General features: G+C 42.1%; 1 protein-coding gene across 1 annotated transcript in view; it reads right to left on the bottom strand.

Annotated features, from left to right (window-relative positions):
• The window catches only part of plxdc2b (plexin domain containing 2b), a 422082-nt gene that overhangs the window by 10482 nt on the left and 395385 nt on the right, over positions 1 to 16215 (bottom strand). Inside the window, exon 13 of the mRNA XM_043690425.1 lies at positions 4503 to 4663. Coding sequence (XP_043546360.1) covers positions 4503 to 4663 — 161 coding nt within the window. The remainder of the gene's footprint in view (positions 1 to 4502; positions 4664 to 16215) is intronic.

Here is a 16215-nt window from a genome sequence, read left to right as displayed (position 1 = left end):
CGAGGAATTAAGGGCTATGGGGAGAACGCTGGTAAGTGGAGCTGAAATGCGCATCAGCCATGATTGAATGGCAGAGTGGACTCGATGGGCCGAATGGCCTTACTTCCACTCCTATGTCTTATGGTCTTATGGTCTTATTGTAGAATGCTGAGGACAGACATGTGAGCATGGGAGCAGGGTGCTGTGTTAAAATGGCCGGCTACAAGAAGGTCAGGGTCATGCTTGCACCTGGCCTGGAGGTATCCTGCAAAATGGTCACCCAGTCTGCGTTTGGTTTCTCCAATATAGAGTAGGCCACATTGGGTGCAGCAAATACAATACGTAAGAATGGAGGAGGTGCAGATGAAATGCTACTTCACCTGGAAAGACTGTTTACGCCCTTGGATGGTGAGCAGGGAGGGGGTGAAGGGGCCGTGGGAAACGGGGGGAGGGGAGGTTGGTGCTGGTGGCCATCGAAGATTGATTGTGATGCCTCGAATTCTGTAATCTTGATGAGCACTTTGGGCAAAAATATAACCTTTGAATTTTATTAAACCTGCAAATTGTATTACTCCTTGGTATACAGGCACAGAACTGCAGACTTTATCTGCATTGTTGCCAAATTTATACTCCTAAAACACCAATCAATCCTTCATATAGGCCTCACTATCTTCTGTAATACGAACAAAAGAATTAGGAGAGGAGTTCAGTCCCTCAAGCCCGTCCTGCTATTTAATAGCTATTGTGACTGATCACATCATGGCCTCAACCCTACTTTAATGCGTACTCCCAATTTAATCTGTTACTAATTAAAAACCATTCTTTCTCCTCCCTAAATTTATTCAGTGGCCCAGTGTCCACCATATTCTGGATAGTGAATTCCACTAATTCCACCGTTGAGAGAAATAATTCCTCCCCAACTCAGTTTTAAGTTTGCCAACCCTTAGTTCAAAACAATGATCTTTCATTTAGAATGCCACACAAGGGGGAACATTTGCTCCATGTCACAAATAGACTCTTACTACAGTAACACACAAAAACATTATAGCTCAGGGAAGGTGTGGGTGGACACAAAGCTGGTCTGTCTTTGTCAGCATGAAACCCAGTAATGATTAAGATTGGTCAGAGGATTGGCAGTCTCCTTTTAATGATGTGGAAATGCCGGTGTCGGACTCTGGTGGACAATGTTAAAAATCGCACAACACCAGGTTATAGTCCAACAGGTTTATTTGGAAGTACTAGCTTTCGGAGCACTGCTCCTTCATCAGCGACCTGACGCTCCAAAAGCTAGTGCTTCCAAATAAACCTGTTGGACTATAACCTGGTGTTGCGTGATTTTTAACACAGTCTCCTTTTAAAGAAGGAGGGAAGAGGCAGCAGGTTGACATGAGCAGTGTTAGGTGGCAGTAGGCCACCATCAGGGAATGAAATAATGGGTCAAGTAAATTGTGAGGAAGGGATTTTGGGAGGGACTCATGATTTGATTCAAAACAGCCTGACCAAGGGTTTCCTCAATGCTCCTTATGGGATCCTCTCCCTTTCTTGCCCCACAAAGAAAGCAACAACAGACATTTCAGATTGGGATTCTTCTGACCTAAGCATCTCCCTGTGTTAAGTGATAGTGAGAAAGCCACAACTGGATATTAAAATTGTAGTTGGGCCGATTGAATCAATGACAGAGCCTGACATGCAACTAAAACGAAGGATCCACCAATTTCTCTTTTTCTTGCCTGTTTAAGAGGAGCAGATTATAATCATGGCTTGTGGGAAGAGGTCAAGAAAGTCCTATATGATTGTAACCCATTTTTTCATCACTCAAATGGTGTTAAATCCCTTCTATAGACAACAGTACTTTTTTTCAACCTGGAGCAAGGAGAAGAACACCAGTATGTTGAGTGATAAAACTGGATAACTAAATTGTCCTGCATGTTTTCTAATCTCTGTGTAAAAGTTCACTAAAATAGTTATTTAAAACTTGCTCTAAATCCTAACAGTTCTTATGGGTGTCTTATATAAATCAAAGTGGTCAGTAGAAAACACACTTCATTTTTTGAATCTTAAGGTAGTGTTTCAAGTCTATTTCACTTTATCTTTGAACATTGTCCCCATGAATAGAAATGATTATGATTTTTAAATGTTTTTCATTGTTCATTTTTTTGCCATTTGGCATCCATCTTTCAGAGGGAAGTGTTTGTAGCAAGTTGACTTGTTCCATTGTATATGTAAGACCCTGTTATTAAATGATGCTGAAGAAAGTCAGCAGGCCTCTGCAAGCCAATCTTCCAACCATTTAACATGAAATAGTTTTGTCTCTTTGGTTTTTCCATCTATTTTCTTTGAATGATGTGGAAATGTAAAGTGCAGATGTTTGTCTATCTGAAGCCACTCCTGAATTGCTGACACTTACATTTTCATACCAGTTTAAACCCAGCTGACTGAACAGTTAAGTGTTTCTAATTTGAAAATAATTTACAGAAGCCTTACCTGTTCACATTTACAATGGCAACTGCACACTGGGACACTGGCAACAATGCTTTCAGCTTGTTGATTGCATCTATTATGACACATACAATCTAAAATGACAGAATTGTTCCTAGTGAGGCAGGCAGTGTTTGTTTACACTGCTTAGCTCTATTTCATATTTCAAGGTCCATTTGAGAGAGCCTAATACATATGAAACAACATGGTACCATTCTTCTTAAGGAAACCCTTCTGCCCAGAGATTTCCAGTTCATGGTTATCAGTGGGTGTGGACCTCTGTGCTGTTAGTGCATGCTTTTCAATGATACCGCATTGCAGGAATAGGTGTTATCAGCATTTTGTCGTATTCTCTGAAGAGAGTAAGGGTTGGATGGGAAATACAAGCAATCAGTCTCTATTATTTTCCCCAGCTCTTTTGTTATGGAGCAGACCAAACCCCCTCAAAATTTATCAAGGAGGTAGCCTAGACCCTAACCTTTATCTTCTTTAAAGGGAAATGTAAAGTGTTAATTTCCCAGATGTGATTTGATTTGTCGCACCATTAGGCTATAAGCAAAACACACTTATTCTTACATCATAGTTAAAGCACAAACAGAAAAACTTTACTTCTATTAAAATACTTAACAAAATAATTTATTATTTAACTGCTACTCAGCAACTATTCCTGTATAGCAGCATCTCATAAACACACTGTTGGCAAAGACAAATTCAACAAAACAGATTCCCTCATTCCAATCTTCTCCCGCCTTGGAGAAAGGAACACTGACAAAATGAATCCAGCAGCAGAAACAGAACTCAAGCTTTTTGCAGCAGCTGAGAAAGAGTTGTATCTCGTAGTTTCAACTCCAAATACCCAACCTCAACAACTGAAAGCAAAACTGAAACCCTGGGCCTGTGGGAACCTGACTCCTCCCACTCATGCTGCTTTTGTTTATTTAAAAAGAAGCCCAAAGCTATTTACCCTGCTTTCCACAGAGCAGACACCTCAGCACCAGCTTGACATTATCCCTCTTCAATAGGATCAGGTCAGATCAAATCCCTCTTAAAAGCACATACTAGGACCATTAACATTAACTCATGACCTGACGGTAATTGATTTCCATTTCCATCTAGGAGTTCCTAATCGCTGTGACTACATTTGCAAGATTAGGCCATGATTCCCCCTGGTACTGTTCACTGCCATGAGTTACTGGCCCAAAATGGCCGATCCTGGCTCTGTATTCCTTCTGCCTGGGGTTGAGAAATAGCTACCCTTTAAATTCTAAAATGAAGTCTTTAAAGATGTTGCTCGTTATACATTATTTGAGTCAGGAAAATCTGGCCACTTTATCCATTAAATTGGAACATTATCTAGTAACAAAAAAAATTTATTTAAAAATGCATATGCAGTGTGGTTTTCTTTCTTCATTTCGGTAAGGAAGAAAATTGGTCAAATACATCACTGCTGCAGTTCACTCACTTCAAGATAGTTTTTATCATTTGCACTGTTGCATTACTGCAATTAACTAATTAGAAATCAAGGAAGCCAAGATAGACTACAACCTCTAGCCAGGAGACAGTGAGATCTGCAGATGCTGGAGATCAGAGTTGAGAATGTGTTGCTGGAAAAGCACAGCAGGTCAGGAAGCATCTGAGGAGCAGGAAAATCAATGTTTTGGGCTTGAGCCCTTCCTCAGGAATGAGGCTCCTCCTTATTCCTGATGAAGAGCTCTGGCCTGAAATGTCGATTTTTCTGCTCCTCGGATGCTGCCTGACCGGCTGTGCTTTTCCAGCACCACACTCTCAAGTACAACCTCCAACTACCTGCTCTCTTTGTTAACCACGATTTGAACAGCTGGTAGGAAGAAAGCTGGTAAGGACAATCAGTTTAAATATTCATTTTGTGTTGTTTCTTCTCACCCAGAAATTCAAAGAGTTTTCCTTCAAGCTTTGCTCAAGCATGTCGATGTCATGAGTGAAAATGGTTTGCTACAGCTTCTTCAACTCATGAATTTAGTTGTATAGGATTTCAGTAAATTTTGCATGCTATCATTGGGAAATACCTCAAGGAAGAAGAGACTTGCTGCTGATGTTGGGTGATGGTACATGTAAAACGTCACGAGTACTCCTGCTACAACAATGATGATGACCAGGAGTATCCCCACGATCAGGCCAGTGTGGACTGAGTCACCTTTCTTCTCTGCAGTGCTGTCAGCTGGGGAAGCTGGAAAAATAGTAAGAGGAAAAATACATCATTTCTACAACCTCCACTAAAATAGTGACTACAACGTTCTACAGGTAAGTTTAGAGATTACATGTTCTGGAATTCCACTGCCCTCAAGTCATAAACCTACAAACTGCTTGAGTGTAATTGTTAATGAGGTCTGACAAGTTTGACACACAGTTTCCCTGTGGATTGCCATTTATGTAAAATAGGACTGATAACATCTGTGATATTTCATCACAGCTTAAATTTGATCAAACGTGAGTTATATTTGAATTTCAGGTAATTCTGGCTGCTTCAACTATCTAGATATCATTAACAGCTACCCTGAATTATAGTTCAGAACATTAGGATGAAGCAAATGGAGTAAAAAATTGTAACATTATTTACAAGAGGAAATCATTTTTTATGGCACCATCAATTTAACCAAAGGCTTCATTAAAGCCTGGCACCAAGCCATCTTTTTAAATATTTTCAAATGTTGCCATTACTGGAGGAAGGTTCAGGCAAATATCTACAATGACCTATTTCATATGCTTCACTACATGTTGACTTTCATTTATAAATCATACATCTTCTGCAGAACAACGACTAATTTCAGCTATTCATGTTGAAGAGCTACGTGCATTGGACAATTTCTTGAAAATCTGGGTGTTTGGTTCAGCTGATAGCAGTATCACTTCAGAATACTGTAGATTTGATATCTAGTCGTGATTTGAGCTCGTAATCTAGTTGAATTCATGAGTACAGTATTCAGGGAGTGCTGAATTATTAGAAGTGTCAGATGTGATTTAAATTGTTCTGGTGAAAGCATTATGTGGAGGAGAGTAGAGATCTTTTTCATTATGTGCACTGCAATATAATTCCATCAGTGCAACATATATTACTGTTTAACAGTAACAGAAATTATCTTCAGGTTGTGAAACTTTGCACGCTTCAGCAACTTTGAACTATATCAAATTCACAGAGTCTTCAAGGGGGGGATGGGTTAAAGTTTGAAAATTCTGAGAAGATTGGTGCCAAAATAAATCAAGCTGATGGATGTAGGCATGTTCTTCATTGGCTGGCATGTTTAAAAATAAATAAGATTTGCTTTACCAAAATCTGTAGGTGCACTTGTGTTTATATTGGTAATCCCTGGCTAATGTCAAGATCACAGTGGTGCTGGAAAAGCACAGCAGGTCAGGCAGCATCCGAGGAATTCCTGATGAAGGGCTCCTGCCTGAAATGTCAATTTTCCTGCTCCTCGGATGCTGCCTGACCTGCTGTGCTTTTCCAGCACCACTCTATTCTTGACTCTAATCTCCAGCATCTGCAGTCCTCACTTTTGCCTAATCCCTGGCTAATGCATAATCTGTCTGGCAGTGCTCATTAACATACTATTCACACAGCAGTACCTATCAATTGTGAAAAAATTCAAATTACGATGCCTTTTTTTTCTCTGTCCTAGTGCTCTTACAACAGGCAACATCGTGTTTCATTGCGTTTCTGTTAGTTCTCGGTTTGCTGGTCATTCAACCCCCTCCCATTGTGACAGCCTTTGCAGGATTCTGATGATGTAGCAAACCATGAAATCTCTGGAACAAAAACAGAAATTGTTGGTGAAACTCAGCAGGTCTTCACTGGACTTGAATGCTAACTCTGTTTTCTTCCCACAGATGCTGCCAGACCTGCTGAGTTTCACCAGCAATATTCTGTTTTAGTTTCAGATCTCCACCATCCATATTCTTTGTCTTATTCTAATAAAATTTCTGGCGATCCTCTTGTGGCTGTATTGAAAGACAAGTTCTGACTTGTGTATGTATTGTAACTTGTTTTAGAAGGCCAGTTGCTAGGCTAACAGAGTGGTTTTCATTATAGTGCTTCTTAGTGTCAGTGCTCAGGTTTCTCAGATTCCTGAACCAGTTCACATGAAAGGCACATCCTTTGTCACCCAGCATCCAGTCACGATAGTGCTGGATGGTGGAATCCAGGATGGATAAAAGGTTGTAGTTAAGACAAATGTATTATGACTTCCACAGACCTAGATGATCCAATGCCTGTGGTCACAAATCAATGGCAGAGTGAAGGAGTGAAAGTCTTTCTTTCTGCTGCGTTGCTTGGGATCTTCAGATGGAACATGCAGAATAATCTGTGTGAAACATGATTCCAGTGAGACTCGGAGCTCTTTCTCTGGTTGGGTCACAACTAATGGAAAGGTGGTAAAGTGGTTTTGGTTTTTGAAGAAGGCATCGACGACCTACTTGATGATGTAATTTGTGACACCCATCAAATCCTGGAATGTCTCAGATCAATTTGAATTTTCAAAGTATTAGAATTGGAATTAGCTTTCCTGTCATGTGCACTTGAATGAGTGCAGCGAAAAGTTCGCAATGTCACCACTTATGGCGCCATCTTAGGTACAAGATTCTCAGGTACAATACTTAAGTATTTGGGACAAAATTGAAAGAATAATAAATAAAAGTCCAATATAAGAATAAAGAGTAAAAAAAAATTCCTGAAATACAGTCCTTTTCACCCAAGTTCATGCTAGCACCTAGCCTCCAGACTGCACTGGGCCAAACCTCCTGACCACGCTGGGCTTCAAAACTCAAACCTTGAGGCCTTGCCTCCAGTCCACAAGGTTCTGGATTAGTGGTGCAAGCTTTTGCCCGAAACGTCGATTTCCAAGCTCCTTGGATGCTGCCTGAACTGCTGTGCTCCTCCAGCACCACTAATCCAGAATCTGGTTTCCAGCATCTGCAGTCATTGTTTTTATCCAGTTCACAATGGCCTTGTCTCTTCATGGTGACCATCAGGCCAGGAATCACTTCCCCGCTATAGCCTCCAGTCTGGGACCCGTCTCCGGGAATCACCTTCCTGTTACAGCCTCCGGTCTGGGACTCATTACCAGGACCCACCGCTCCATGCTGGCCTCCAGTCTGGGACTCATCTCCAGGAATTATTTCCTCGTGACAGCCACTGGTCTGGGACTCATTTCCGGCAATCACCCCCCGTGCCAGCCTCTGGTCTGGGACCCGTCTCCTGGAATCTCCTCCCCGTTACACCCTCTGGTCTGGGACTCATCTCCGGGACTCACCTCCCCGTCACACCCTCTGGTCTGGGACCTGTCTCCGGGAATCACCTCCCCGTGATGGCCTCTGGTCTGGGACCCGTCTCCGGGAATCACCTCTCCATGCTAGCCTCCGGTCTGGGACCTGTCTCCGGGAATCACCTCCCCGTGATGGCCTCTGATCTGGGATTTGCCTCTGGGACTCACCTCCCTGTGCCGGCATCTGGCCTGGGACTCGTTTCCGGGACTAACCTCCCCGTGCTGGCGTGGTCTGGGATTTGCCTCTGTGATGACCTCTGGTCTGTGGGTCACTCTTTCATTCCCCTCTGAGTGAGTTTAAAGTTAGAAGTTTGGAAAGAAGAGAGAGAAAGAGAAAGAATGGGTGGAGCAAAGGAGGTCTGACTGGAATGTCCTACTCTGCTGCCATCTTGGACCAGAAGCACTTGGTGTCATTTAGTCATTTATAGCCTCAGTCAGCATCATGCAGGAACTGGTGCTGAAAGATGTAACAAAGAGCTGCAAACACCTTCCTGGTGAAACAGAGTCAGCAGCTGCATTACTTCGCCCTGAGGTTGATGTGGGACAATTAACTGCCGAAGATCTGTTTGGTGTAAGGGTTCCTGTACCCTCTTCTCCTTCATACTTTTCTGCTGGTAGTTGTGATCCTCTGTACGTTGGATCATAGAATTCCACATTGACCCTCTGAAGAGCATTCCACTCAACCCACCCTGCCTCCCCACCAATCTCTTTAACCCTGCAATCCTCAGGGCTAATCCACCAAGTCTACACATCCCTGGAAACTACATGCAATTTAACATGGCCAATCCACCTAACGCACAGATCTTTGGATGAGGGGAAGAAACCGCAGCATCTGGAGGAAACCCACGCAGACATGAGCAGAATTTGCAAACTCCACATAGACAGTTGCCTGAGGCTGGAATCAAACCCGGGTTTTTGGCACTGTGGGGTTGAAGTGCTAATCACTGAGCCACCGTGCCACCTCCACACCAAAACATGCACTTGCTCCATCAGCACCCTGAGTAACACCAACAATATACTGAAGCCCAGACATGGAGGTAGTATTGAAGTTCCTAAATATTGCCTGTTTATCATTATTAAACCACAACAGTCAAAAATAGATCTGGAAGTAACTAAATACTTGCCAGTGTGGAGTTGAGTTTAATTATCCTTCACAGACAAAGGACTGTTATGTTAATATTTAAATATGTCCCACAGCACATGGGTAATACAACTAACTTTGGTGGTTGGTACAATTCCAGAAGAGATTGAGTGGTGGAGATTTGGCTCTGAAATTTATTCCCTAATTTATAATATTAGATTCAAAATGCATCTACAGCAATGTTTCCCATATTGAAAATTGTTCAGAATATTAAGACAAGTCAAGATTTTTTCTCCTTTAAACAAAATCAGAATGCAAAGATACGGCATCAATATTTTGTATATTTCGATCCAAAGATGTGGTCAGGTGTATTGGCCATACTAAATTGTGTTAGGTGCATTAGTCAGGAGTAAATATGGGATGAGGGAATGGGTCTGGGTGGGTTGCTCTTCGGAGGGTCGGTGTAGATCTGTTGTGCCGAATGGCCTGTTACCGTACTGTGGGGAATCTAATCTAATGTAATCTCTGAAATATGTTGCTACACAGTATGAAGAATAAACTTCGAGCGGTGTGTGGTGGTGTTCTGCAAGTCAACAACATGGAAAACGTCAAAATTAATTCAGTGTGTCGAACCAAGAGAATAATGCTTTGGGAGTTTTTAAATGTGAAGCACAATTTGAGTATTTTAAATGTGGGAAGAGGAAATTGTTTACTTTAATTTTTGTTAGAGGAGCTTTTATGCTAGGCATTGGATAAGGGATTCTCTCAGTAAAACCAAATTATTTAACTCGACTTCCCCTGCACTAAATAATTCTAACTATAATAATACTTTATTTCAATCAAGGTGTCCTGTACAAATAACATTTCAACACTTCCAATGGAGTACATGTAGCTAAAAACGAGTGAGCTAGAGCTGGTGACTAATTTCCACACTGTCCATACATGTAACATACTCAGAAAGGTCAGGTTGCTTTAAATATAATGAACTAATGGATCTTATTCCTTTAAGAAGGTTGCATTCAAACAGACGTCATCAAAGTCCAGAGCCGAATCAAGCAAGGGCTATGTGATAGCCCCTATGTTATTTACAATCAACCTGATAGAAGATCAACTGCTCTCTGGTGTCAGAGTTAAATACCATTCAGATAGAAAACTGACTTCAATAGACCTCATGCCATAACAAAACTGACCGCAATAAATATATCTAACATACAGTATGCAAGCAACTGCAGGGCTGTTTCTGACTCTGTAAGGGATTCCTGATCTCTTTAATTCTGCCATTTAATGTCAAAGTAAAACTCTTGCATCTATTCACACCCAAATAGTCAGCCAAATATTTCAACTCTCACATATGGTGAATGAGTGACTCTAGAATATGCTGCATGCTCCCCATACTTTGGCAGCTATCTCTCTTAGCAGATCATCATCGAGGAGGAGATCCAACACCAGATTAGCTACTTAGTAACAATGGCAGTAAATGGCACCAAGGACAACAGACGTTCTGCTGTACAGAACTGTAGTCCTCAACATACCTCTGTACTGCAGTGTCTCCTGGACTGTATATCGGAAGCACGTAAGAACACTAGGGAAATTTAGCCAGCAATACCTCTGTCATTACCTCTGGATTCAATGCAACATTGTAACATAGAAAATAGGTGCAGGAGTAAGCCATTATGCTCGCACCATCATTCAGTACGGTCATGGCTGATCATCCAATTTTAGGATTTCACTCCTGTTTTCTCTCCGCAATGCTTGATTCTTTTAAGGACCACGGCTAGCTCCCTCATGACTATATCTAATGAACTGGCTCCAACAGCTTCCTGTGGGAGAGAATTCCACAGGTTCACAACTTTCTGAGTCAAGAAATTCTTCCTCATCTTAATCCTGAATGGCCTATGCCTTATTCTAAAACTGTGACACATAGTTCTGGACTTTCACAACATTGGGAACATTCTTCCCACATTTAGCCCATCCAGTCCCATTATTATATGTTTCTAAGAGATCCGCCTTTATTCTTCTAAATTCCAGCGAGTCCAAGCCCTGTCGATCCAGTCTTTCCTCATATGTTAGTCCTGCCATCCTGGGAATCAGTGTGGTGTACTTTCACTGGGCTCTCTTAATAGCAAGAATGTCTTTCCTCAGACTAGATTAGATTAGATTCCCTACAGTGTGGAAACAGGCCCTTTGGCCCAACAAGTCCACAACGACCCTCCGAAGAGTAACCCACCCAGACCCATTTCTCTCTGACTAATGCACCTAATCTATGGGCAATTTAGCATGGCCAATTCATCTGACCTGCACATCTTTGGACGGTGTGAGGAAACCAGAGCACCCGGAGGAAACCCATGCAGGCACAGGGAGAATGTGCAAACTCCACATAGACAGTCGCCCGAGGTTGGGATCGAACCTGAGACCCTGGTGCTGTGAGGCAGCAGTGCTAACCACTGAGCCACCGTGCTGCCAAAACTTAGGAGACCAAAACTGCACACAATATTCAAGATGTGGCCTCACCAAGGCCCTGTACAACTGCAGCAAGACATCTTTACTCTGATATTCAAATCCTCTCACTGTGATGACCACCATGCCAGAAGCTTTCCTCATGTTTATCCACATTATATTGCATTTGCCAAGTGTTTATCCACTCAGCTAGTCTGTCCAAGTCACCCTGCAGCCTCTCAGCATCCACTTCACAGTACACACTGCCTCCCAGCTTGGTGTCGTCTGCAAATTTGGAGATATGGCATTCAATTCGTTCAACTAAATTGTTAATGTACATTGTGAACAGCTGGGGTTCTAGTACTGAACTCTGCGACACCCCACTCATCACTGCCTGCCAACCAGTTCTCAATCTAAATCAATACATTACCTCCGATATCATGAGCTTTAATTTTCCTTACTAATCCTTGTGTGGAACCTTGTCAAAAGCCTTTTTAAAGTCCAGATACACACCATCTACCGATTGATCCTTGTCCGCTCTACTGGTCATATTCTCAAAAAATTTCAGAAGATTTGTCAAGCATGATTTCCCCGTAGTGAATCTATGTTGACCTGGACTGACTCTGTCACCGCTTTCCAAATGCTCAGTTATTACATCCTTAATGATTGATTCCAGCATTTTCCCCACCACTGATGTCAGGCTAACCAACCTATAAATTCCTTGTTTTCTCTTTTCCTACTTTTTTAAAAGTAGGGTTAGATTACCTACCGTCCAGTCCATTGGAACTCTTCCAGAGTCGATAGAATGCTGGCAAATGATCATCAATGCATCCATTATGGCTCGGGCCACTTCCTTAAGTATTGTGGGATGCATAGCATCAGGTACTGGGTACTTGCTGGGTTTTAATCCCATCAATTTCCCCAGTACCATTTCCTGACTAACTAGGATTTCCTTCAGTTCCTCCTTCATGCTTGACTCTCTGTTCACTAACATTTCCAGAAGGTTATTTGTGTCCTCCTCAGTGAAGACAGATCCAAACTATTTGTTCAACAGGTCTGCCATCTCTTTGTAGTCCATTATGAATTCACCTGATTCTAACTCAAGGGACCTACATTTGTCTTCACATATCCATAGAAGCTTTTGCAGTCAGTTTTTATGTTTTCTGAAAGTTTACTTTCACATTCTATTTTCCCCTTTCATATTCAAACCATGTTTTACGCTGATGCCAGACAGGGATGTAGAATTGTTCAAATTCATCCATGTGTTCTTTAAATGTCTGCCATTGCCTATCCACCATTAACCCCTTAAGGATCCTCGGCCAGTTTATCCTAGCTAATGCATGCCCTCATATCATCAATGTTGGCTTTCTTTAAGGTCAGGACCCTAGTTACAGATTTAACTGTGTCATTCTCCATCTTGATGAAGCATTCTATCATATTATGGTCAATCTTCCCCAAAGGAACTCACAGCACAATGTTGCCAATTAACCCTCTCTCATTACACAATGCCTTGTCAAGGATGGCCTGCTCTCCATTTGGTTACTTGACATTTTGTTCCAGGAAACCATCTCTCATACATTCCAGGAAATCCTCCTCCATCGCAATGCTACCAGTTTGGTTAGTCCAATCAATATGTAGATTGAAGTCACTCATAATAACTGCTGGAACCTTACAGCATGCATCTCTAATTTCCTGGTTGATACAATCCCCAACATCACAACTACTGTTTGGTGGTCTATACATAACACCCACTAACTCCTTTTTACCTTTGGTGTTCCACAACTGCACTAAAACAGATTCCACATCGTCCAGGCTAACGTCCTCCCTTAGTATTGTGTTAATTCCCTCCTTAACCAGCAATGCCACCCCACCTCCCTTTCCTCTCCATCTGTCTTTCCTGAAAATTGAATAACCCTGGATGTTGAGTTCCCATCCTTGGTCACCCTAGATCCAGGTCTCCATGATCCCAATTAGATCATATCCATTAATAACTGTCTGTACAGTCAATTCATCCACCTTTTTATAAATGCTCCTCGCATTGAGACACAGAGCCCTCCGGCTCATTTTTTTTTTGACATTGGAACAAAGTGTCCCTCTTGAAGGCACCTCTATAAGCATTTAGGCAAAATCTTGTTGATGGATTGGACTGTCCAGAGGGCCGAAAGTTGTCTTTCCAGCCAGCTCCTGCTTTCATAACTCTCAAATAACCAGTGCTCTGGAGGGAACCAAAGGAGATGCTTTAAAGACACTCTGAAACTCTCCATGAAGTGGAACAGCAATGGCATTAATAAGTGGGAGGAGCTTGCTGTCAATCATTCAGAATAGCAACAACTTCTCCATCAAGCAGCCTCATGCTTTCAGTCACATCTTAATGCTGAGCCAGAGTAAAGGCAGAGCAGGTAAGAAAAGGAAACAAATCCCGCTCTCTGGATTCCATTACCCTATGGGACACACTGCCCCTGTGCTCAAAGATCACAGTTACATGAAGATGATGAGAGAAACTCATGGCCCTGAGTAGAAATCATCACACAATTGAGGGACAGCTGACAACCATTATTGAAACATATCTATTTACTGTAGGATTAGTCATTAATATTCTAATTTAAATTATAATATGAGATTTATTATATGAATTGTACGAAACACAATGAGTTTGACTTGCAGAGATTTTTTAAATTTTGCGTGGATGTTTTGTATAATTTCTGCTATGGAACTGCAGTGCCAATTATTTGTGTGCTGGAAAACAATATTAATCTATTTTCTGGTGTAATTAACTGCAGTTGTACCTTGGCATTTTAGCTGATTAATTTTGCACCACTGATTTTTTTTTTCACTCTATTCTTTAACCTAAATTAAAGCATCAGTTATTGGCGTTTGCTGTTCATGATACCCTGAGATATTTTCCTTTTTATATAGCTAAAAACAGCGACATTAATTACACCAATTATCAAATGGTCACAATAATAAGACCAATTAAAAGCAAACTGCATCATACGGCAAACACACATCTGGGGAAACAATACTTTGCAAGCCACAGTTAAGCTGGTTTATAGTGAAGATAAATCAAATTGTGAATCAGAGTAAACAACCAATTAGCAGGCAGGTTATGAGTGTTAAGTATAGAATTATAATCTATACACACCACAGTGTCACTTTTATATGGTCTTGTCCTTTCATTCTTTCATGGGGTATGGGCATTGCGGGCAAGGTCAGCATTTGTTGCCCATCCTTATATGCCCTTGAGCTTCCCTTCTCACAATCCAAAAATGTGCAGGTCAGGTGAATTGGCCATGCTAAATTTCCCATAGAGTTAACTGCATTAGTCAAAGGGAATTGGGTCTGGGTGGGTTACTTTTCGGAGGGTCGGTGTGAACTTGTTGGGCCGAGGGGCCTGTTCCACACTGTTGGGAATCTAAACTAAGGGGCAGCACAGTGGCTAGCACTGTTGCCTCACAGCACTAGGATCCCAGCCTTGGGCCACTGTCTGTGTAGAGTTTGCACATTGTCCCTGTTTCTGCATGGGTTTCCTCCCACAATCCAAAAAGGTGCAGGCCAGGTGAATTGGCCATGCTAAATTGCCCATAGTGTTAGGTGCATTAGTTAGAAGGGGGTGGGTTACTCTTCGGAGGGTTGGTGTGGACTTGTTGGGCTGAAGGGCCTGTTTCCACACTATAGGGAATCTAATCGGATCTAACAGAGAACATGGAGTCAGACATGTTTTTACAAACAATGATAGTTTCATGGTCACAATCACTGAAACTAGACTTATAACCTCATACAGCATGGAAACATACCCTTTAGAGCAATCAGTCCGTGCTGATCATAATCCCAAACAAAACTAGTCCCACTTGCCTGCACTTAGCCCATTTCTCTCCAAATCTTTCTTATTTATGTACTCATCCAAATGTCTTTTAAATGTTGTAACTCCTCTCACCTCAAAAATATGTCCCCAGTGTTGAATTCCCTCACCTGAGGGAAAAGACCCTCGTCATTCACCTTATCTATGCCTCTCATGATTTTATAAACTTCAATAAGGTCACTTCAGCCTGCGACAATAGACAATAGGTGCAGGAGTAGGCCATTCTGCCCTTCGAGCCTGCACAACCATTCATATGATCATGGCTGATCATCCTCAATCAGTATCCTGTTCTTGCCTTATCTCCATAACCCTTGATTCCACAATCCTTGAGAGCTCTATCCAACTCTTTCTTAAATGAATCCAGAGACTGGGCCTCCACTGCCCTGTGGGGCATAGCATTCTACACAGCCACCATCTCTGGGTGAAGAAGTTTCTCCTCATCTCTGTCCTAAATGGTCTACCCCGTATTTTTAAGCTGTGTCCTCTGGTTCGGCACTCACCCATCAGCGGAAACATGTTTCCTGCCTCCAGAGTGTCCAGTCCTTTAATAATCTTATATGTCACATTCAGATCCCCTCTCAGTCTTCTAAACTCAAGGATATACAAGCCCAGTCACTCCAGTCTTTCAGTGTTCGGTAGTCCTGCCATTCCAGGAATTGACCTCGTGAACCTACGCTGCACTCCCTCAATAGCCAGAATGTCTTTCCTCATATTTGGAGACCAGAACTGCACACAGTACTCCAGGTGTGGTCTCACCAGGGCTCTGTACAGCTGCAGAAAAACCTCTTTGCTTCAATACTCAATCCCTCTTGTTATGAAGGCCAGCATGCTATTAGCCTTCTGCACTACCTGCAGTACCTGCATGCTTGCCTTCATTGACTGGTGTACAAGAACACCCAAATCTCTTTGTACTGCCCCTTTACCTAAATTGATTCCATTGAGGTAGTAATCTGCCTTCCTGTTCTTGCCACCAAAGTGGAAAACCATACATTTATCCACATTAAACTGCATCTGCCATGCATCTGACCACTCACCTAACCTGGCCAGGTCACCCTGTAATCTCCTAACAGCCTCATCACATTTCA

Source organism: Chiloscyllium plagiosum, chromosome 5 (genome assembly GCF_004010195.1).
Source record: "Chiloscyllium plagiosum isolate BGI_BamShark_2017 chromosome 5, ASM401019v2, whole genome shotgun sequence".
Lineage (NCBI taxonomy): Eukaryota > Metazoa > Chordata > Chondrichthyes > Orectolobiformes > Hemiscylliidae > Chiloscyllium > Chiloscyllium plagiosum.
Note: the sequence above shows the minus strand (reverse complement) of the source record. Positions and strands in the feature narration are given on the sequence as shown.